This window comes from Leptinotarsa decemlineata, unplaced genomic scaffold (genome assembly GCF_025532065.1).
Source record: "Leptinotarsa decemlineata unplaced genomic scaffold, Ldec_3_MD MMD2_tig00000218_RagTag_RagTag, whole genome shotgun sequence".
NCBI lineage: Eukaryota > Metazoa > Arthropoda > Insecta > Coleoptera > Chrysomelidae > Leptinotarsa > Leptinotarsa decemlineata.
The window spans coordinates 5,863,219-5,887,633 of NW_027412545.1; the positions used below are offsets into that span (position 1 = coordinate 5,863,219).

General features: G+C 32.9%; 1 protein-coding gene across 1 annotated transcript in view; it reads right to left on the reverse strand.

Moving 5' to 3' along the window:
• The window catches only part of C15 (homeobox protein C15), an 81,866-nt gene extending 66,531 nt beyond the window's left edge, over window positions 1–15,335 (reverse strand). Inside the window, exon 1 of the mRNA XM_023158563.2 lies at window positions 14,653–15,335. Coding sequence (XP_023014331.1) covers window positions 14,653–15,109 — 457 coding nt within the window. The 5' untranslated portion in view covers window positions 15,110–15,335. The remainder of the gene's footprint in view (window positions 1–14,652) is intronic.
• Window positions 15,336–24,415: the final 9,080 nt, after the last annotated feature.

The following is a 24,415-nucleotide window of genomic DNA, read 5'->3' on the forward strand; positions in this document are numbered from 1 at the left end:
GGTAAAGTAGGCTAAAAAAGGGTAGATTTTTTTCAAAGCGGGTTCCAGCGTGACGGAGCTTATGTATGTGGCTGTTTCAAAAAAAATATGTGACCGAACTAAATATTTTTTTGGTTTAAACGTATGGTTTCAATTGTTTTTTATTCGAAATCAATCATTGGTAAACGAATATTAGTACTTTCAATTCAATCTAGAATGATTTGAATCAATGTCAATTTGTCAATTCACAATTTGTTCATCCCAATGTACGAATATCATGTATTTTTCGTTTTGCCGAGTAACGGTACCACAACTATCTTTTGTTGTTAGATTACAGGATGTGTTTCATCAAACGAGTTCAAATTAACCATGAATATATTCTATATAGATTTATTATAAAATTGTGAAATAGACTCTTCCGTTTCTAGGTTCACTTGTAAATAACGTACCCAAAAACACCAAAAACACCTTATTGTGAGATTTTCACTGAACGATTTTACAAAAAACGCAACACGTGTTTCGCCATACAATGGCTTCTTCGGGCGTGACTTTACTTGAGTAAAGAAGAAACCATTATATGGCGAAACACGTGTTGCGTTTTTTGTAAAATCGTTTAGTGAAAATCTCACAATAAATTGTTTTTCGAATACGATAGTTACGTATTTTCACCATGTATCGGTCAATTTCATCATATATCACTTGTAAATATTGCAACCATTTGTTAATCAGCGCAAGACACGAATACTATATAGATTTACTGCGTTCCTAAATATTCATGATGCAAATCAAATATCGTTTCATTACCGATTGATACATTATTTTATTTTAGAAAACTAATTCGCTCCTGAAAATATTTCTAAAAAAGAGTTAATACCTCTTATGGGAATACAAATTACCATTTATATAGAAACACAAGTTTTCAGATAATCACATATTGATGCAATGGATCTACCAGTTGAAAATAATCATAATATAATGTATAGAATGAATTGGAAAACTGGTCTTCATTTCAGATACTCTTAAATCACAGCTATGATGTTAGTTCCACACATAGATGTGTAGATCATGCAAAGAAGTAACTTACAAAAACAAACTGGAAGAAAAAACCCTCCTGAAACAGCTACTTTCATATAAACATTGAATTACACGAAAGAATAATTCTTTCGAAACAAATACTTCCATATGAACACTGAATTATACAAAAAACAATTTGCTCTACTCAGTTTGTATTCCAAACATTCGTTATGGAATTAAATCAAATATCATTCACAGGATTTCTACACATTATACTAAATGAAAGGTAAAAATTTCACTCACATGGAACACTATCATCCTCACTGGTAGACATCGATGTTTCGCCGTAAGACACTGCCTTAGGGCTCTTCAGTACCAATGTGGATAATACGATTTTCATGACACGGAATAATTTGTTCAATATTCAAAAACTAAATTATGTTGACAAATCTGAATAGGATTCAATCAATTACAATTGTTATTAACAAAATTATCAGGATTTTCGGTTATGAAGCAATATGAAATGAAGTAACTAATCTTGATATAAGAATAATAAATTCGAAATAAATTTGAATGTTACTGAATTTAAGAATAACTATTCATGTCACAATCGTAACACGAATTTAACTTATTTTTGAATGAAGAATATAATAACCCAACATGTCAAGTAGAGTTTGTCTTTAAATTCAATAACAGTTACTTTTGCAAATCCAAAACTACCTATAGTAAAGCATTGATTCGTTAAATCGTCTTGGATATAGCAGACTTTTGCTGAAATTGTGGACTTCGTGAAATGCTAACCACCTACTTTATCCATTAGTCGTTAGAAGGCCGCTTCATTAAAGATAAATATTATGCATCCATGCCTGGTAGAATAACCTCATTTACTTCAGAATATATTAGTTTTCAAACAACCTCAACATCCAACATTCACACCAAATACTTTCTACATAATAAAAACTTCTGAAGAATGTCCAATCAGTCAATACATGTATTCATAAAATTTGTATCAAGTAAGAGGAGAATTTAAAAAAAGTATTCTGTGATATGTGAGTTCTATAGTTAGAACAAATATCATAGCACTTACCAGAATTTTGATATTTATTGCCCAATACCTTTCATATACTTATAGTAAAAAACGGATAGTGCTCGGAGTTGCAGGGAATGAATAGAATTTTTATTATGTAAGTATAATTTTGTCATACTTTCAACTCAGGATATGCGTTTGAAAAGCAATATTCACCATTTATTCCGTAAAATTTTTTCAAGCAGTCAAAATTGGCAGGCTCTTATAGATATATATTGTAAAACAATTATTCTTTATCAAATCAATAATTTTTGGGAACCTTTCTGATCGGTTGTGTGAACAGCCAAAATATCTCATTTGAAAAACAAGTTATCAGATTAAGTATAGATACTGGGTCTCGACAAAATCAGTTTACTCGTTCTGGAAATACCCTAATCAAATAATTGAGTTTGTATTACAGTTATTACAGTTTCTTCAATGGTTACTTCGAGTTTCTCTTATTCATGAATATTTCATGAAATACTTATAAACCAAGTCTACTGTATAATTTGAGGAATTACGAACTTAAACCGCCATTTTGAAGACGCCATTTCGTTAGCGGTCTATTATTATATCTTGACATGCAATGGAGCATTTATTAATGTATTATTCGAAACCCTCAAAGTGCCTATTTACATGAAATATTTACTCCTGTTGTATTAATGGCTTCTACCAACCTGAATCAATAGTAATAAGTATTTATGTACATTGTTTCGTTTGATATTGACAATGTTCATTTATGAATGTTTAATGGACAATAGTTTTTTCCAAGTGAAACAGTACCTAATGACGGTCATCAGAATTTCATATGTACTCAATAAAACATGAAATTAGTTCGAATACGATTTGGGAAAAATATTCAGAATGATTTAATTTTTTATCTTCACAAGCATTTGAAAAAGTGGTGTTTCCAGCCGAAGTTTTTCTCAGTTCAATCCTGCGTTACATAAGAGTTTTTGCCAAATTATTCAAATTATCCTCACACACTAACATAATTTATCAGAATTGTATCTGCGAAAACCTTTTATATATTCAATAAATATATAAAATAATTTTTTTTTCATAACTGCACCATTCAATTCACAAGATACTTCATTTGGAGCTTTGACAATATGTGTATCATATTAGTTAATGAATCATTTGTCAAATTATAATTGGATATTTGTTAACAAGGTTTTGGTGTGATTTTCTCAAGTTGTCATATGGAATAACTCGAATAAAATGAAGTATTCAGATGAACTTGGACCTATTCTATTCAATAGTCGAGATGATGGTAAACGACCAGATGGTATGTCTCTCATACCATGGAAATAAGGTAAACCTGTGGTTCACTTGCGTTGACACGGACGCAGCTTTTTCCATCTATGCGAAAGTTCCAAGTCTGCTGAAACTGCAGCATTGTCTGGCGAGAAATTGAAAAAAAAAAAATACCAAAATCTTAAAAACAACTATCTGTTTCATCCAGAAGCGGTTGAAACTTTTGGTGTTTATGGCCTGGAGTCTCTGTTATTCGTACATGAACTCGGAAGGAGAATAGACCAAGCAACGAAAAATCACCGTTCTACCTCTCTGTTGATAGAAAGAATTAGTATTGCTATTCAACGTGGCAATGCTGCTTCAGTACTTGGAACTATTCCTCCTTCACATAATTTTGATGAAATCATGCATTGCCCTAATTTCAGTACAGAACTGAAACCTCTTCGAAACAAGCCGAGATATGTGGATATTCATCAGTCTCCTATAAAGGTTAATTCACAAGTGATTGATCCACCTTCTTCTTTTTCAGTGCGGTCAGTGGACTCAGGTCATTCTTGCCCCCAAAAAATGAGTTGCAGTCCTCGTAGAACTGGTACCCTTTCAGTGGAAGAGCTTCTTGAAGCAAGAGCCGAATCGATCCCTCTACGAAACCCTTCTTCACTTGGAAGGATCGATCGCAGCTTGAGAAATGGTTCTTATGGAGATTCTGTGAAACATGTTCTTCCTTACGGATAAGTAGATAGTTGTCCTGAAAATCTAGAGAAGAAAATTGGATTGGATAATTTAGGAAACACTTGCTACATGAATAGCATTTTACAAGTGTTATTCATGACGAAGAATTTCAAGAACGAAGTTTTAATGATGAACGAGAACGGGAATGTTTCCTACTTATTCATCAAACTCAAACACCTGTTCATGCAGCTGCAGTTTCGTAAGAAGGTATCATCTTTCCCTCCAACCGATTTCCTGGAGTCTTTGAAGTCCACTACATACTCGTTAGGGCAACAAGAAGATTGTTCCGAATTCTTGACCGCTCTGGACTGAATGATTCCGTACAGCATCTCGTCTTGTGTTTGTAAATCTTTTGCTGGAAAAATCCTCACTTGTTTACTTTGTGGTAAATGTCCAAGAAGTACCGAAAACTTATGTGAATTTCTGGAACTTCATCTAGCTTTTCCTAATATGACTAATAACCAGTCCGTGTTAAATCATCTGGCTTTAACAGGTGATGATCGACTGTATCGTCAAACATGCGCCAAACTAACTGACTGTTATAAGGAAACAAGTATAGCTGAGGCACCAGTCAATTTAATAATAACACTGATGATTTTCAAACAAGACTCAACCTCTAACGGAAGCAAGAAACTCTTTGGTTCGAAATAGATGAACATTTCAACCTATAGCAGATCACTATCATAATATTCATGCAGTCATTGTTCACTGTGGTTCTGGCGTTCTATCTCTTGAGCGGTTTTTGTAAACCTTTTGTGTGAGAAGTCCCCAGAGAAAAAAGTCCAAAACTGTGAGGTCTGGAGATCTGGGTGGCGACTCTATAAACGGACTACCACGGCCCATCCATCGGTTTGGAAAATGTTCGTTAAGCCATTGCCTCACAGCTCTGGCATAATGAACTGAACACCCATCTAACTGGACAATTAAATTTGATCGTTCATTGATTGGCAGCTCGTGAATAGCATCCCAAAACTCTGTGTTTAAAAATTCTAGAAACCTCTACGCATTAATGTTTTCCTCAAAAAAGAAAGGACCAATAATTTGTTCGTTCAATATCCCACACTAGACGTTGACTTTTTGGGAATACTGGCTTTTGCAGTTTATAACCCAGTTAGGATTATCCGCTGCCCAATAGCGACAATTCTGTGATGACACTACTCCATTTGTAGTGAAAGTGGCTTCGTCGGTATATAAAATATTTTTTAGGAAATTTCTATTGTTTAAATATTCCCCTTTGGCCCATGAACAATATTCCAGGCGTCTTGCTTCGTCGCCTTCTTGAAGTGTGTGTAAAAATTTTGGCTTGAAAGGTTTAATATTCTTCGCCTTGAGACATCACCGAATAGTTTCACGTGGAATATTTAAAATACTAAAAATAACCGAACCGAAATATTTGTATCAATGGGTAAAAACCGAAATGATGACAAAAATAGTAAAAAATGAATGAAATCGAATGAGCAATGAGTACAAAAATCAAAAGAAAATGTAAAAACACTGATTTGTAAAGAAAACAAATCATTGTGACCTGAAATGAAAATGAGTTGATAAATGGATCGAAAAGTGGATAAAATGTCGAATAGCAAATAGTGAAAATAAAATAAAACCAAAATATTCGAGCAACACTTTATTGTAAGATATTCAGCCAGTGAAAAACTCATAAAATAAACAGTTACTTGGATACGTTCATCAAGTAACGGCCAATTCCATCACATAAAAGTAAAATGAAAAATAATCATGGAAAATGCAAATAGTTAAAATATGGGGAAAACATAAGCTACTTCACGACGTTTCGATTGTTAGTATCCTCAATCGTTTTCGTCGGTTATTACCAGAAAACGATTGTGGATATTTAACAATTGAAACGTCGTGTAGTAACTTGGTTTGAAATCATTTTCATATTTTTAATTTTTTTGTATGGTTCATCATTAATTCAATGATAGTGAGAACGACAACTAGATTAATAATGAAATTATAAAGTCAAGTCAGAATCCGAAAGATCTTTCCAATCTGAAAAATGCTTCTTTCTGGTAAAAACCTCTGTAAAAAGATATGGAACGAAAACATTTCAAGTGTATTGAATCGGCTAAGAAAACTTGTTTTCAGAATGAAATAGAAAAACCACCCGATAATATACCTATATGCCCAAAGTGGCTTTTGGGTATATATGCCATTTTACTACAGAGTCTAAATGTGAACTCAAAAATTTAAAAAAAAACAATTACTAAATTAAAAAGTCTCCTCTATTTCAGAAATATTGTTGGAAACATAATGTAGGAGATAGTTAGGGACACTGCTGGAAGCTGAATTGTATAGGATTCAACAGGGTAGATCAGAAAATAATGAATGATCAAAAAAAAATGCTCACCAGTTTTAATAAGTCTCTTGGTCTGCATTGTGAATATATCTTTCTTCACTGGAATATTCTTGGACTTTTCAAAAATAGCAAAAATAATTGCTATTTATAAAAAAAATAGTCCTCAATCGCTAGAAAACTATAGGCCAGTACCTAACATAAGGTATTCGTAATCCAGGACAAGGATTTTAGGAACCTGGTAGAGACTGACCCATCACAAAAGGTGTGTGGGAACGCGTGACGGTTAAAACGTATTGGAAAGGCCAAAAAACTCGAAAAGTGGGTGTTCCACGATTTGAAGGAATCAAAGAAATTGTCACGTTTCAAGGTCTGTCCTTCTTTGCTTTTGCGCAACCAAAATAATCCTTTTTTAAATCGGATCGTCACGTGTGATGAAAAGTGCATCCTCTACGACAACAGGAGACGTTCAGGACAATGTTTGAACACTGAACACCGATGATTCACCCAGGCACTTCCCAAAGGCGAAAACTCACCAAAAAAGTCAGTCAGTGGTTACTGTATGGTGGTCAGCGGGTGATGTGATTCACAATAACTTTCTGCAACCGGGCCAAACCATCACAACAGACTCCCATCGTGATGAAATTAACGAAAAGTACCAAAAATTGCGTCAGCAGCAACCAGCACTGTCAACCAAAGAAGTCCGATCCTGCTCCTCGACAACGCTCGTCCGCACGTTTCACAATGCACAGTCCAAAAATTAAACGAATTGAGCATCGAAGGTCTGTCTCTTCCACTATACTTCCCAGATCTCATGCCAACCGACTACTATCTTTCCAAGCAGCAGTAAAACCTTCGCCAACTAGAACTAGGCAAAAACGGCCTTCATAGACTTCACTGAATTCCGAGCACGCAATTTTCATGATGACTTGTGTTATACGAAAGTGTCCTGATTCAAATGGGGCTCATTTCGATTACATTGAATGAGTGTTAAATGGAATACTACATTTTTAAATAGACCCATAGAAACTGACAAACTTTTAAAACAACCTACTCACTTAGATGTGCGCGACAGATTGGATGTATCGCTTTCGAATTGTGTACTGTCTTTGTTTCTTCGAAGTTACTGGAGATTGGTTAAATATCTCGCTGATATTTGCAGTTGAATTATGTTCATCTTGTTCTAAATTTCATCAACACTGAATCGTTTAGCTGTCATTCCTTCTGTGTGGTATTCATGATAAGCTTCAAACAGGAGTCAGCAATATCGTAAACTAACAATTATCTACTTTTGTAACCACACAAAATTTCCTAACTCTTATGAATTTCCCAGAATCCAAGATAATAGATCTCCAAGATGAGGATTTCAAGGGTTGAACTTCGTGATTACAGTGTGGAGGTAGCAATATCAATGTCTTATGATTTTCTCGTACTTTTTCTTTAAGTTCTATATCCTTATTGGTATGCCGGAAACGTTCATCAATTATGAAGGACTGAAGAGCCTTCATTAAGTTTTACGTATTCTCAACAAAATGATGTAACCACTAATGTCTCAATACATATGTTCTTCCAATTGATCTTACAGGTGCTTCTTTCATTGAAATTCAACTCATACTTTTCCTGGGAAATATCATCATTGGTAGTTCGAAAATTCCGACTAGACTCTTACTGGTCACTACTGTTTAATCTACATAAAATAAAATCTCGACGTCAAGGAATGCACCACTGAAGATGTTCCTCTTAAGTTTCTGTCAACCACGGCCTAATAGCCCGGATTTTGTTTTCTCCGAAGTTCTTTCTAATCATCACTCCGGCAGTGAAAGCCAATGTTCCTATACATTTCTTCAGAGTATCATAAAACCCATCCATCATTTGCTCTAGCAAAAGATGTGCCAGTAGAGGTTTTCGCATTGATGTGATTGTGCCCTTCACCTGCTAGCCCTTTTATTATGAAATGTATGGGTCACATTTTTCTCAACAGCAGGTTGATATTCTAGTTTATACATTTCCGGTTGGTTCAAGTCATAACATTTTTCTTTGATGATAAGGGGGTATCTTACTAGCATCTTATTGAAATATTCCTCAAATGCTGGCTTATGACCAACTTTTCTTAGGATAGTATTGCTTTCAAAGCTCTCTGTGAAAGTGTGGTAGTTGAAATAATATTAAGTTTTGTAACAAAAAATTAACTCTAGTAGTAGTATAGCTATAGTTAGGTATATATATATATATATATATATATATATATATATATATATATATATATATATAGCTTTAGTATTGTGCATATAGTTTGACATATTCCAAGTTAACTTCACTTGTATTAATCCAAGTTGTCAACATTTAGAAATATATTGGAAATCGGTCCAAATAAAAATTTTCATTGAGATGATATAACTAAAAAAATTACACATAGTACTTTCTAACATATAACAATTGAATTGACTTTTCGCAATGCTAAATTTGTATGAGCTGCTGACTCCGTTGCAAAGGAGGCTGATGCAAGCAGCTTCATCGGACCAGAACCTGCCAATGACATCGCTTCAAGCTTTGCCAAAAAAACATTGAACAACTGGATGGCAGAATCTTCCAGGATTGGCTCGCTCCAAGGCGTTTATTCACCCTTTGAAGCTTTATACCAAACAGTTGTTGGTATAACGATGTCTAACAGGCCTCCTCTCAGGTCACTGTCATTTGAATAATCATATGCATCAGAGACTCGGACTGTCGGAAGACAGTCTGTGACACCTCCGTTTGAAAAATGATGAAACAGCAGAGCACATACTTTGTGCCTGTCCCGCTGGGGACCGAATTAGGTTTTTAGAGTTAGGCAGAGCCGTACTCTCATACCATCTGACCTGAAAGATCACTCACCATACAAACTAATCGATTTCGTTAAGAAGCTGGGTTTATTTGGTGGCTATACCTCTATTCAGATACTTGATAATTGGTTAAAAGGTTCATCAATTATCATGAAAATACTTTTTCTCGATCAATAAAGGGGTGGGAATAGAATTTTGTCACTTGTAGGACATCTAGAATATATTAGACCTATAGCAATACTTCCAATCATGAAATCAATTTCAACCATTTTCCTATCATATAGTAGGTAGGATTTATTCGAGATGATTTCACTATTATCTTTGTATATCAATAAATAATCTAGGTCGTGTTAGTTATACCATTCATAACTCAAAAACGGCAGGACCTATATGTCATGATTTTCAATTTGTTGGATATGTCTCCGCCTAGAATAGCAAAGTAACTATCTAAACATTCTGAAAAACATTACCGAACTTATTCAAGAAAATTATTTTCAATCAAAAACTTTCATTCGCGTTCTCTATACCTACATTGCATAGGTTTCGTTAAAGAGATTTTTTCATTTAGTATTTTACGTTTATTCGTTTATGTTTAAACATTTCAAAATGTAGGTACTAGATCGGAAAAATGGTGTAGCCATAAAACTGCTCATTACTTAAAAGATGAAGCGATCGAACGGTCTTGTTAGAACATTAAACTATGATTTCCCTATTGTGAGGAGAGACACCATTGTAGGTACCTACTGACAAAAATCCTTCTCGTAGCAAGTGGGAATTGTCTAAAAGAGCTACTTCAATATATTCAATATATCCACGTACTATTTTCTCCTATAATAAAAGAGGTGTGAGCATTAAGTTATTGGAAAATGTTGAAAGATATTATCATTATTTTAGATTTTTTTCGCAGAAGTGTAGGAAAAAAAATAACCCTTTTGTTGATACGTACCCTTTATAGATTGTAAATGAAAGTTATCATTTCTCACCATATCAATTGTGATAGAGTAGTAATAAAATAATGGGGTTGGCATATGGGCTCCCTGTATTGAAAATTGAGAATTTCTGACTATTACCTACTTATCCAAGTTAGACTTTTTTCTATATGTTTCGTAATGTTGCAGACAGCACTAGATAGAAAACAACAAAATATAAGTTTGAAAATGTCCTTATAGGAGGAAATTGCAGTATCTAACGTTAGTTACAAATAAAAGTGGTAAAAAACATAGAAAGGTGCAATTCTCTTTTCTTCAAAGTATATAAGTACCTACCGAGAAATTTATTTCTGAGTCTCAGTGGGTAGGTATAGATACCAAAAGTGGAAGTAGATAAATCTAAATTGTTACTGCACATGTCATTTTCTATATAACAAATCAAATATTTTGAATGTGAGATAGACTAATTAATATAAAAGTTAGATGAAATGCGATTCCAATAGTATCTATTCGATTCAACGGAGCCTTTTCTTCGGGAGTAGGTACTCAGAAACAGCTTCGATTTTGATTATTCCTTTTCAAATTTATTTTTAATATTTATATGAAATTAGAAAGATGGAATAGATATATAATTCAGCTAGTTGAAAAAAACATGTATGCCTTCTAAATACAACTATATGGGTGAAATGATATTAACACTACAACAACTCATCCTTTCATCACTCATGCATTTACTGTGATGTAGGTATGTGGTATATATCTATTTCATTCGCTTTTTCTAATACCTTAGAAGGAAGAAAGTAGGTACTTTTTAATGAAATTATGAATTGCATTTTATATTCGGAAATATGACCATATATCCCCAGCAATGCAAGAATCAGGATGGTTAAATGTTAAGAAACTTAGAACTCTACACCTTCTTACCAACACACACCGGGAAAAATGATTGAAATCTACCTCGGAATTTTCATTTCGAACGAAGAAAATTACTTCAGTTTTATTGAAAATATACTCTCTCTATTGAATAATTCACATCCCCGAGCGTAATTTCAGTAGGCAATGTACTTTTCATTGAGAATTAAATATTCATCTAATATATGTGTGAAATCATAAAGTATTATTTCATGTGAAGAGAATTACTAACTGGACGATGGGTATTCCCCCTTAGTGAAATGTAAATTTTCGCCATCTCTTTATCGAATGTAAAATTACGCTTGTATTTGTGAGCGATTATTGTATTGTTCATTCTTGTCTACAGAAGCGCATCGGTTTGTCTGACGTGTGCATTAGAATATTTTTGTTATTGGTGAAAATAAGTAAAGAAGGTGAGTGCATTCCTTGTAAAATTTCAATAACTAGTCCAATAAACAAATGAATTCATTGAGTTTTCTCGTTATGCATTATAGAGTGTTTTTTTATTACAAGTATATCCTAACCTCACATCGCGAATTATTTCATACTATATGGAATAGTAGTACAACATATTTTAACTGATTTTCAAATAATTACAGAACATATATTTGAAAATGTTTGTGATAATTACTGAATGGTATTGAGAAAAAGAGAAAAAGAGATATACTCGATAGCAGTGGCGTGACTCATCAGTGACGCCGTATGCACGATCCATTTTAAAAATGAATTTCGATGAGGAATAAAGTTTCGTATTGATTGTTGCAAATATCGGACAATGTTAAATCGTAATTTTATTCACCTAAAAAATATATGAACGTTTTATTCGTATCTCTCATAATTTTGGATGAATTTGAGGATTTGTGATTCTTATTATTGAACTTGAAAACATTTTTGCGATGGGAGGCAAGTTGGAACTCAAAATTGAAGGAATCGAGAAACACTTTAGGACCTTTTTGTTTCTGTTTAAGAGGTGAACAAAACACTTCATCACCACTTCATACCATATCATTATTGCTATATTTGCTGTATTTCAGAAAATGTTGGAAAACATTTGGAAAAATCAAATTTTTTATTTAAACGGTTGAATATGTATCAAAAATTTTTGAGAAATATTAATATTGAAGTCAAACTAGTAGTAGTTTTTCTCTAGGAATGTGTGTTCGTCAACTTACTGTGTTTTTAGATTTCTAAACCTATTCATTTGATGATATTTCATTTCTCTTTTAGGATAATAACAGGAATTGAGGAAAATAGAAAAAGGAATATGAGCAAGAAAGAAAATGTGTTAATTTGAAGAATGTTTTTTTTTATTTTGTACTGGTATTTGACTTTTTTGAAAATGAAAAAAAAATGTTTTGTAGAATTTCATTCCAAGAATGTATATGAACTAATTTTGTATATACATATTTTTTTAATATATCAATGTGTAATATGTCTTGTGCATTCAATTATCTAAATTATGAGGAAAAATGGCCACTTAAGAGTCAAGAGTCAACATCCGATTGAGGTATCATTATCTTCAAAACTATACTGAATACGGACCTTCTTACAACGGAATATCCCAAAGTAATATAACCCGTAAATGAAAAATTACACCGTAAAATTTTATCAGAGTATAGAATTCCACTGTGAAATTATATAAGAGTGTAAAATTCTACTGTAAAATTCTGTCAAGAGTGTAATATCTCGATATAAATTTATATCGCAAATTTACCCTATAAAGTTTTATTTCAACACAAAAGTACACTCAAAATGAAAAATTACACTGAAAAATTCCACACTTGTCTTCGGGGTAGAATTACAAAATAATATTCCGCATGGAATGTAAGATCACACACGAAAGTAATTTCTCGCTAATATGGGCGGTAATTAAATTGCCACCGGTACCGGTGGAAAAATTTTTACCAGTGCACATAAAGTTTTGATAACTCGACAACCTGATTACTTACTGAAGAAGCTTAAAACATTATCTACGATTAAGAGCTTTACTACAAGGAACAGTTCAGTTCTAGTCATCATCAAACACAAATCATCAACTACCCTACGAATTTCGATCATACACCATCGTAAACTTTAAAAAAAGACTAAAGACTTATTTAACTCATTAGCCTCTTGTCCGTTCCCGACCTCGGCATTTCTAAAATGAATATTCTAAAGTAAAGCAATAACTATTTATTTTTGATATTGTTAACTCAACGTGTGTTCATATTATTTAATTATTTCGATTGGCGATTGGTCATTTTGCATATGTCTCCGAAAACACTTAGGGGAGACCGGATATGGTTGTCTCACGGGTTGGTTGTCACAGCGGCCATATTGGAAAATTGAACGAACGAAAGAGTTTATCGAACAAAATCGAAGGATCGCGAAAGCAATTGTTTTTCTGTCCTAACGTCACTTCAGTTCAATCTCATACTGCGTGAAAGAGATACGTAGAGGTACCTACATTTGTTTTTTTCGGACGACAAATGTAAATTGTTGTGCATTTTTGTCGAGTATACTAGTATACTAGTATCTGATACTGCGTGCTGCAAAAGAATTGATTTTGGGATTAATTATTATCGCACTCTGACACGGTTTTGTAAAAAATTCACACGGTGTTATCAATACCATCAACAAAAATTGGTCCTCAAAGGTATAGGCAAATCTTCACCGACAAATAGAAGAAAGAATTAAGAAGATACATAGGTATTCAAAAATTTACCTTCCATAATTGTGGTTTCGAATATTCACGGAATTTTAGACTGACTAAATAGGTATAATTTCGCTAGGATGGGTATTTTTAGTTTACAAGCATTGCGGCCTGATGAATATTTTTGGTATTTTAGTTACCGGAAGGAAGTTATTTATTCGGAGCAAATATGTTTTTTTCCTACAAATGAGACACTTCTTTCTTTTTTGGATATAATTACCAATATGCGTATATTATTCCACTTTCAATGAAAATAATCATTTGAATGTTTTTCATAACTTTCAATTACCTACTTTTATGACTTCTTGCTCCATATACTGCGACAACCATCCCCGACCCGGGGTTAAAAATCGCACTTATTTTTTCCTTAAGAACTGTTATATTTGCTCTATGGATGATGTTGGAGAGAAAAAGAATATTTTTGTTCAAATGAGTATAAAACACTATCTATTGATACAAAAATATTATTGAAATTGAAAAAGATATCACCTTCTTCAAATCAATCAAAATGAAGCAACCCGCGCAGATGTACCTTGTTCAAATAAATGATCGACTGAAATGTATCTCACGGTACCTACATCTCATAGGTACCTATATGATTTCTCTCAGACAATTTAGTTCCATCATCAATTCATTTATCAAAAACAACTTCAACCATCATTAGGTATATTATAATTAATTTATATAATATAAAGCTACGCAAAACACCATTCTTTGTACGAATATCATGAATATTGTTTGAACAATATGAATAATTTTGCTCCCACTCATCAAAATCGGTGCACCGGACATGAAACTATTTCAGCTGAATTACTCCCGATGTCATTCTCACACGAAATTTTTCACTGTAGGTACTTATCTTCAGCACATTTCTCGGAAAGACCACCCTGTATGATAAAGTCGTCATCACATCAAAAACCTATGAAAAATGCACATACCTGCCAATCTATCTTTTACAACTTGCGTGGCGAAAGCTGCAGCTGCTGCAGATCTCTGCAACACCGGGTCAAGTCCAAGAGACCACGGATTGAACATCGGTCCTGGGGGACTCCCAGGACCCCCTAGAGGCCGATGTGCAGGTACCCGAAGAACACCATGTCCGTAAAAACCCGACGGAACCAATCCGAGAGCACTGCGGTGTTGAAAAATTCCCGCCGGATTTTGGTATAACGACCCCGAGTCATTTTCGGATTTTTGTTCGAAATTTTTGCCCAACAAGTTGGAAATACTGAAGGGTAAAGCATTCGAGGAACCATGATGGGAAGTAGTGACATTATCTGGACTACTGCAGTGGCTTCTGGAGCTCCTCGCTTCACTGTCACTATGAGACAATCTAGAGTCCGTATCTAACACGTTTATTTCGTGGTCATCTTCGGTTAGCTCGTGATCAGACATGATTGTTAATACTAAAACTATCACAGATTCAATAAATCATCTCGTATAATAAAGTATTAATTAGCACTATCACTCAACAATTAACGACTAATTGATCATGTTTTACTTTTCGGTTCCGCAAGTTAGTTCAGAGTGCTCTGAGGGATACGTGAAACATATAAATTGACGAGGTGAAGAACGAATAGCAGTTATCTGACTCTGCAAACTCAAGCGAGTGTCAGCTGAACACTAGCCACCAACTAAACGGTTGCCATGGCATCGACAGCGTAGTTAACTCAGGTCCAATCATTGGCCAGATTGCTTATTTTAGCTCCTCCCATACCATTTCCCATTGGATTAAACTGATTCCAACTAAATTGGATATCGTTGTGTTTACTTTTTTGGAGATCAAGTAAGCGGTTTGTAAAGTTCTTCGAAGTGTTTTGCCTTTGAATATAAAATTGTCTTGTCAATTTTTGATTTGATGTGAACTTCATATGGGTTTTATGACAAATAACGATAAAGAATTGATATGGATACGTCGACATTTGTATTTTTTGTTGATGATTTATAGGACTTATAGAATTTAAGATTATCTTATAAACAGATTTTAACAATACCTACCTTGTAAAAATCTTGAAATTACTGAAGAAAGAACATAGATGGATACGTGGTTGGTAGGTATTTATGGTAAAATGAAAAATAGTAGGGCCATTGAAAGTATTGAGAATAATTAGTCGAATCCAAGAAGTGTTTTTCTTGGAAGCCCTCTAAAATTGTTCGGATTTTGATTTTTTTTTAAATTTTTGTTTTTTATATTATTCAAAGTCAGAAATCTTTTGAAGCTCAGACAAAATTATATTCATTGTTTTAAGATTATATTATTACAATATATATATATGAAAAAATCATTTTGCGTGGCCTTTTCATACAGGCTGATTCACGGTGGATGGCACATTAGACGTTGCTGGTGAACCAGACAACGGATCACTTTGAAAGCAGTCAACACCCGCATTTTAAAGTGCTTGGAAGTGAACGGCCAGCGATTCGAACATATTTTGAAATATTCCACATGATTGTTTTACTTTTTTATAATTATTCATATCAATATTTCCAATTTCAAGTTTCTTGGTGCTTTTTTAAAGTTGATCCAAATGCATTGAAATTGTTCTGAATTCGTATAAATTTCTTGAGGTTCATTGGCGGTAGATTCGGATACATTTCATTGAACTTTCTACATGTTCTGCTGATAATTTTGTCACACTGTCCAAAAATAATAAACAAATTCATAAGAACTTCGTTTGAATAGTTTTGTTCCATCGTTTTGAAGGTATTTGCAACTTCTGAAGTGACGAAAATGTCGATATTATTAGGAGAATGTCACAACGCTACTGTCAAATAGTAATCATGGCCTGCTTACCAAATACCGAATGGAAATACCATTCTGAAGGGACATTTTCACAAATAAATGTTCATAAGTCCGAAACTTGACTAGTTAAGTATAGGTATGATATACATAGAAAGAAAGCAAATTTCAGCAGCTTTCCGAATTTTCAATAATATACAGGGTGTTCCATTTAAAATAATCAAATTTCAGCAACTTTTTCAAGCAAACGAAAAAACTGTATTTTTTACCACCCTGTATTGAAGTAAAGGAGATTAGGCTGACGTGTGGGAAGTGTCCAAGTATCACCTAACTCCAAACCAAATTTCGATTTCATAGTACTTCTTATCTAAAAGATATCGGCATTTTTAGAAGTCATGATTTTCGAAGAAAAAAATTGAAATTAATTTTTATTTCGAAAACGGTAACAGATAGGTATAGGGAAATATCAAGAAAAGTTGTCGGGCAATTGTTGGAGATTCCAAAAATAATATTATATACAGAGTGTTCCATTTAAAAAATCAAAGTTGCTACTGCTTTCTAATAGAAGCGGCAACACCGCATTGTCGAAAATATTTTAGTTGGCTAGAGAATGTCCGAATATGCCCTCCATCAAATTTTCAAAGTGATCCGTTGTCTGGTTCACCAGAAACGTCTAATGTGCCATCCACCGTGAATCAGCCTGTATATATATAAATGGATGTTTGTTGGTTGGTGATAAACTTCTACATCGCTCAACCGATCATGATGAAACTTGACATGTATAAGTAATTTTTCATAGAGAAGGTTTTTAGACATGACGTGAAACCAATATTTAGAAGAAGACAAACTATCAGACAAAGTCTAAGGTCAGCTAAGAACCGCAGAGAAACTTTAGCGACACCCGGGATATACCGGATTCCTTGTATCTAGTTGTGGGTCGGTTTTCATGGGAACCACGGAAAGAAATGCAGGTACACGGCTCTCTGAACACACGGAAAAATCGGCAAATCTGCTGTAGTCGAAGATGCTCTCAACAAGGAAGGCACTAATATCATTGCACTCAAAGATAAGGTGATACTCGATAAAATACAATATTACTATCCGAGATTATCTGGAGAGGCAATATATAGTAATTTAAAAGCATGGAGATAATTTCAGTAGAAAAGAAGAGGCAATAAACATCAATAAAGTCTGGCTAGCTTTCACACAGGTATCTCTGGCCGTGAAAGTTCACATTCTTTGATCATTAGTATTTATCATTAGGTTATTTGCCATTATTGTTATTATTAGGTTATTAACAATATAGACTTTCATTTCTTTGGGTGCGTCTATACGTTAATTCTTTAATTAGTGTTTTGCAAGTAAGTTGTAATTGTGATATTGTGATGGTATCTGACTCTATTCATGATAATAATTATAGACTTTTGATTATAATTTTTCTTATTCAAGACGCTTTAGGCTGCACGGTAGCTTCATCAGTTAGACTGTGGTGGTGTATATTGGATTATATTTTTCTTTTGGATATATTTTTTTATTCGATGCTGAGTACCTGTTCTTGCTGGAAGTCTCTTATTTGCTGTCTTGAGTTTTCTGAACTAGTGCTTAACTAGGACACTCGTTTAAAAACCCTAGATTTTGGTTATCTATTGCATATACTGTAGAAAAAGTTTGGAATACCAAAGGGCCAAATTTCTTGTGGAAACTAGTTTCAAATTATGAATACTGTAACCTATTGCTTGATGAGAGTTATCCATGATAATAATTTCAGTCTAACTGATGAAGCTTCCGCGTAACGCAACGTACCTCAAATAAAATGTATTGTGAAAATTTTATAATTATAATCATGGATAATTCTGATATTGTTGGTCAGTATATATCAGTTGGAAACAACTCAAGAAACTAGATTAGCGAATATCTTTGAAAATTGAAACAAATAGAATATTTTATAAACATTCCGTTATGACGTTATTAGAGGGAGGTTGGTCACCCTGTATATCATTGATTGAAAAAACTGCAGTAAATCAAAATAAAAAATCGACTTGTTTCGATAATTTTTCAACTGTTTAGCTTCTCATGAGTTTATGGTTTACTTTGAGATCGCATTGTATATGGTTTAAGAAATCCGAGCGGTTTGAAATCTGTTAAAAATGAAGGAACCAGTCGTAAGGAAGTTACGTAAGTTTTCGTAAGTTTTCTACATATTTACTGAAATCAGGCAACGCTGCCGTATTGTATGGGCAAGACACTCAGAACGAACGATTCTCCGCGTTGCAAAAGCAAGTCAAGTGTTTTGTTTTGAGAATTAATTGTCACTTTTCATTTGGTAACCTCTTTGCTTTTGTTTCTCGTCGGAGCCATTTTGATTTTCCTAGAGTCGCTGTCCAATTATGCCCGCTCAACTGAATAAATGAATAACTCTTTCATAATGAAATTAACTTTAAATTCCTTGTTCTGAATTATTTAGTATCGAGTCATGAGGGTTCATCTCTTCCATTATCTACGGATAAGATATCTACTATTACTGGTCATTTGAGCGTTTAGATTCGGATATCGACAAGTGAAGTTTATATAATTTGAAAGGGTTATATTTTTAGAAGTGACTAATTTTTGGGACAGAAACTTTTCGATTTTCTACTATTCCATCTTGATATAGGAAAATGTGGTAATCTTCCAAAGATAGGAAGGAAGTAACAAATTTCAAAAGAAGTAACTGTATATATAGATGTGTAGATCATGCAAAAAAGTAACTTTCGGACACAAAACTGGAAGAAAAAGCCTTCCTGAAATAGCTACTCCCATATAAACATTGAATTACACCAAATAAAAAACCTTTCGAAACAAATACTACTTTAATATGAACACTGAATTATACCAACAGAATATAGCGATGAGTATAGTTCAAGTAAAAGATATAGTGCCCCCGACCTTCCAGCAGTTCCCCTTTAATAACAAATACAACGCGGTACTCATCGCTACATTCTGTTGGTCACCGTAACATGACTTCAAATTTAGTTTTATGACTCTTCGGCCAATCATAAAACTCGGTTAGTAAAAATTATCCAATACAAACCGCCAATTCTTCAGCCCACGTGGACTAATTCGTTGCGGCATAATTCCTTTGTATTGGTTTTTTTGGCCTTTGACTTCGCCGACACCTTTAAGATTACTATATCGGTTACTTCGACTATACCGCGTTGTATGTGTTATTAAAGGGGAACTGCTGGAAGGTAGGGGGCACTATATCTTTTACTTGAACTATACCAATCTGGATAACATTATAAGAAAAAACAAACACACATTTTATTCATAAATTACGATTTTTATGTCACGGAATAAGTTTGATCTACTTATGTCATCGATGACATCGTAATGACTCATTCGCCTATTTGATTAAATCCCAGCCAAAAGGAATCTTGTTTTTGGGAAAGAAAGTTTTTGGCTTTCTACTACTCCATCTTGATACAAAAAAAAAGAAAGGAAGGAAGTAACTCTATATATGGATGTACAGATCATGCAAAGAAGTAACTTTCAGGCACAAACTGAAAGAAAGTCCTCCTGAAATAGCTACTTTCATATAAACATTGAATAATACGAAAGAAAAAATTCTTTCGAAACAAATACTTCTATATGAACACTGAATTATACAGAAGATACTTCGTTGTGGAATAAAAATCAGATATCATTCACATGAGTTCTACTTTAAATGAATGGTAACAAATTGCACTTACAACACCAAATCGTTATTTTTACCACTTCGACATGTGTTTCAATCACCATGTGATCATCTTCAAGAGGAAGATTAAACTAAATATCCTTATTTATACCACATATACCTCTTCTAGATACCTGTGTCTTGAGTGTCTTAAAATAATTGCACAATATTGCTAGAAAAATCAGCAGTCGCCCATTTTATTTTCCAACAAAATCATTTCATAGATTTTATTCATTAAAATTAGTTAGACACGTTAACAACATCAGGCATCTAGATGCCTATGAGAGTGTAAAAATAAGTAAACATAATAATATTTTGAATTACGATGGTGGACCACTAACTAATAGTAGGTATACTATATAGATTGTCAAAATATTATTTTAGATGTTAAAGGATACATAAGGATACATTGTAAAATTAATTTAAGACTAGTAGATACTAATTAGATAAAGCAATATTGTGAAATTAATTCTAGACACTCAAGTTACCTAGAAGATGTATCTATGGTATAAATAAGGATAACATTGTAAGAATATTTAGTGTAATCTTTCTTTTAAAGATGATCACTTGGTAATTGAAATACGTGTCTAGGCGTTGAAATAATGGTTCAGTGTTGTGAAAAAACTCCAGTATTATTTATATAGGTATTCATATGGAAAAGAATTATATCAATTTCATAATAAGATTCACCTGCTAGAGCATGTTTGTGTTTGAAAAATCAGCGGAAACTCATTTTGTTCTATTATTTCATAGGCAAACCAACACAAAAATATAGGATAAAGAAAATATTTTTGTCTAATTTCTACTAAGTTTGTTACGAGCGGTTTCCGTTTGTTAGACCAGTTATTTGAGAATGGTCTAACAAACTGAAACCGGTCCTAACAAATAATAAACTTGGTAGAAATTAGACAAACGTATTTTCATTGTTTTATGTTCGATATTAATTTCTACAAAACAAATAGGTCATCAATCGACTTAATATACTTTATTTCACGTAACAGCCATCATAAATTACATAAATATCATATACAACTGAACAATATTTAATATTACTGGAGTTTTTTCCTAACACCAAATCGTTATTTTTAACACCTCGACACGTGTTTCGATCATCAAGTGATCATCTTCAAGAGGAAGATCAAACTGAAAGAACTTGTAAGGGTAACCCTATTTATACTATACAGGTACACCATACAGGTGTACCACACATACAGGTATATCACACCTTTGGTGTTTTGAATTAATTTTACAATTTGCCTTATCTATAAATATATATTTCAATCTAAATATATATTTCATTTAATTAAAAACATTATTATACCTGAGCAACATGGCTTTTTTAAAAATCGATCTCTTGAATCGAACTTATTTTGTTACTCTGAATTTTTACATGATAATTTGGATAATAAAATTCAAGTTGACACTATTTACACAGATTTCAGCAAGGCCTTTGACAAAATTAGTCATAATACACTACTTGCTGAAGTCGGTGTAAGTGTAAGTGTAACAGAACTCAATATATCTTTATAGACGGTTATTCATCTGAACCTTATCCAACACCTTCTGGAGTGCCACAAGGGTCCCCTCTAGGGCCCTTATTCTGAAAATGAATCTTCAAATAAAATCATTGCCAGATTGCTTGAGAATTCAGAGTGACATAAATAATTTATTTGAATTTTGTAAACAAAACGAATTACATCTCAATTTTTATAAATGTAGTTGTATATCATTTACCCGCAACAAAAATATTCTTACATATTCATATCACATAAATAGTATCTTGCTATCACGAGTTAATACATTTAAAGATTTAGGAGTTATTTTTGACTTCAAACTTATTTTCGATAAACATATAGTTTATGTAATAAATAAGAGCAGTAGAGCTCTGGGATATGTCAAGAGAAAATGTAAATTCTTCAATCAAACAAAATCAATACAAAATTTCTATAATGCTTTTGTATTGAGTAAGTTATTGTTTGCATCAACCATCTGGAGTCCACAGTATAATATATACATCGATCGATTAGAACGTATTCAAAATCGATTTTTAAAACTCGTTGCTTACAAACAAGGTATTCGAATTACTGAAAACAGTGATACTTTGCGAATTAGGCGAGACCTCCACTTAGTATCGTTGGAACATAGGCGTAACATATCAGATATTTTATTTTTACAAAAAATAATAACAAACAAAATAAATTGTCCATAGTTATTATCAATCATTTACTTAAATGTTCCAAATAGAACAATGAGAGCACATTAATTATTTAATTTACCTTTCAAGAGAACAAACTGTTCGCAGAACTCTCCTCTATGTCGATGCGTTAAATGGGGTAATTCTCTCGCAAACTAGTTCGATATTTTTAATACTTCTTTGCTTACTGCCAAAAAATATTGAAAGATTATTTTCATATATATATATATATATATATATATATATATATATATATATATATATATATATATATATATATATATATATATATATATATAAATAAATAAAAATAAATAAAAATCTATTCATTTTACAATACGTCTGATCTAATCTAATATTCAAATGTTATAGCTATATATATATAAAACCATTTTCAAGCTATATGAAAATTAATTTCACAATACTGCCTATCTATTTGTCCTAAATTTATTTTTACAATGTGTCCTTACGTGATAGTCAGTAAATATAATATTATTATTTCAACAAGCTACTTTAACATGCTATTTGGTATTGGTCCGTCATCGATATTCATAATATTATTATGTTTACTTATTTCTACACTGTCATAGGCAACTAGTTGCCAGTTTTCGTTAACCTGCCTAACTAATCTTAATGAACTGAAATCTATGGTAATGTAAACTTAGAATATTGAAAAAATTATTACGAAATAAATTATTACATTACCTGTACAGTATAAATAGGGGTAGCCTTACAAGTTCTTCCAGTTTAATCTTCCTCTTGAAGATGATAACTTGGTGATAGAAACATGTGTCGATGTGTTAAAAATAACGATATGGTGTTGGGAAAAAACTACAGTAATATTTATTACTATACCAAAGGTTCCAAACAGTGCATCATGAACGATATTGATGAAAATCCATTATAACGTATTCAAAAACTCAATTCAATGTGAGATTTCTACTTGAAATTTTACAAAACTGCGACACTTGTTTCGCTATACAATATCATCTTCGGGCCTGACTACTAAGTATTGTGGAAATCTCACATTGAAGTGTGTTTTTGAATACGTTAAATTACATATGATGAATTGATATAACCTAACTACGTTTAGCTATGAAATTACATATCTGTAGGTGAATAACAAAAAACAAATATACACATTTTAAATATCCTTGTAAAATTTCATAATCAAACGTTAGCAATTTGCAACCAAAGTGAAGTAATGTAAACTTAGAATATTGAATAAATTTAACGTTTTATTGAAACAACGATAAAAATAAAATAAAAACAACAATAAAATTTAATTGGCGTTCCGGGGCGACTTCATTGATTTCAGTGGCGCATTTGCTTTTTCAGCTGCAGAAAAACCTGGAAAAACCTACAGCACCACATCATCTGAAGATCTTGATCCAACAATGTCCTCTTTCTCTTATAAAACAAAATGTAGGGTGTCTCTAGAGGCTCCAATAAATTCAATGCATCGCCAGAACACTTCGTGACACGACTATCGTCAAACTTAAACCAGTCCGTTTCGTCTTTGACCAAGGCGTAATAATGACCAAATTCAACGCCAGAACCACAGTGAACAATGACTGCATGAATATTATAATAGTGGTCTGCTAGGTTGAAATGTTCATCTATTTCGAACCTTCCAAAGAGTTTCTTGCTTCCGTTAGAGGTTAATTTATTACGTTAAATTTATTTAAATTTATTAGGTTAAACTATTACGAACCAATAATGAAGTATGTAGGTACATTACATTTACTATATATTTTCAATTTGAAATGTAATGTTTATATGTAATTGTCCATATGAAATTGATATGTTATATTTATGATGTTTTATACAGGGTGTTCCTTAAACACATGCTAATATTTAAGGAGGTAATTCTTAGACCTATTTTAAGAAAAAAAATTCCTATGGACGTATGTTCTAAACGCCTTAACTTTTGAGATACAGGGTGGCAAAGTTTTCAAAAATAATCAGTTTTTTAATAATAACTGAGATAATTTTGTAGGCATCTTTGGAATATTTGGTACATATGTTCCATGCCCCAAGGCACATTTTCTGATG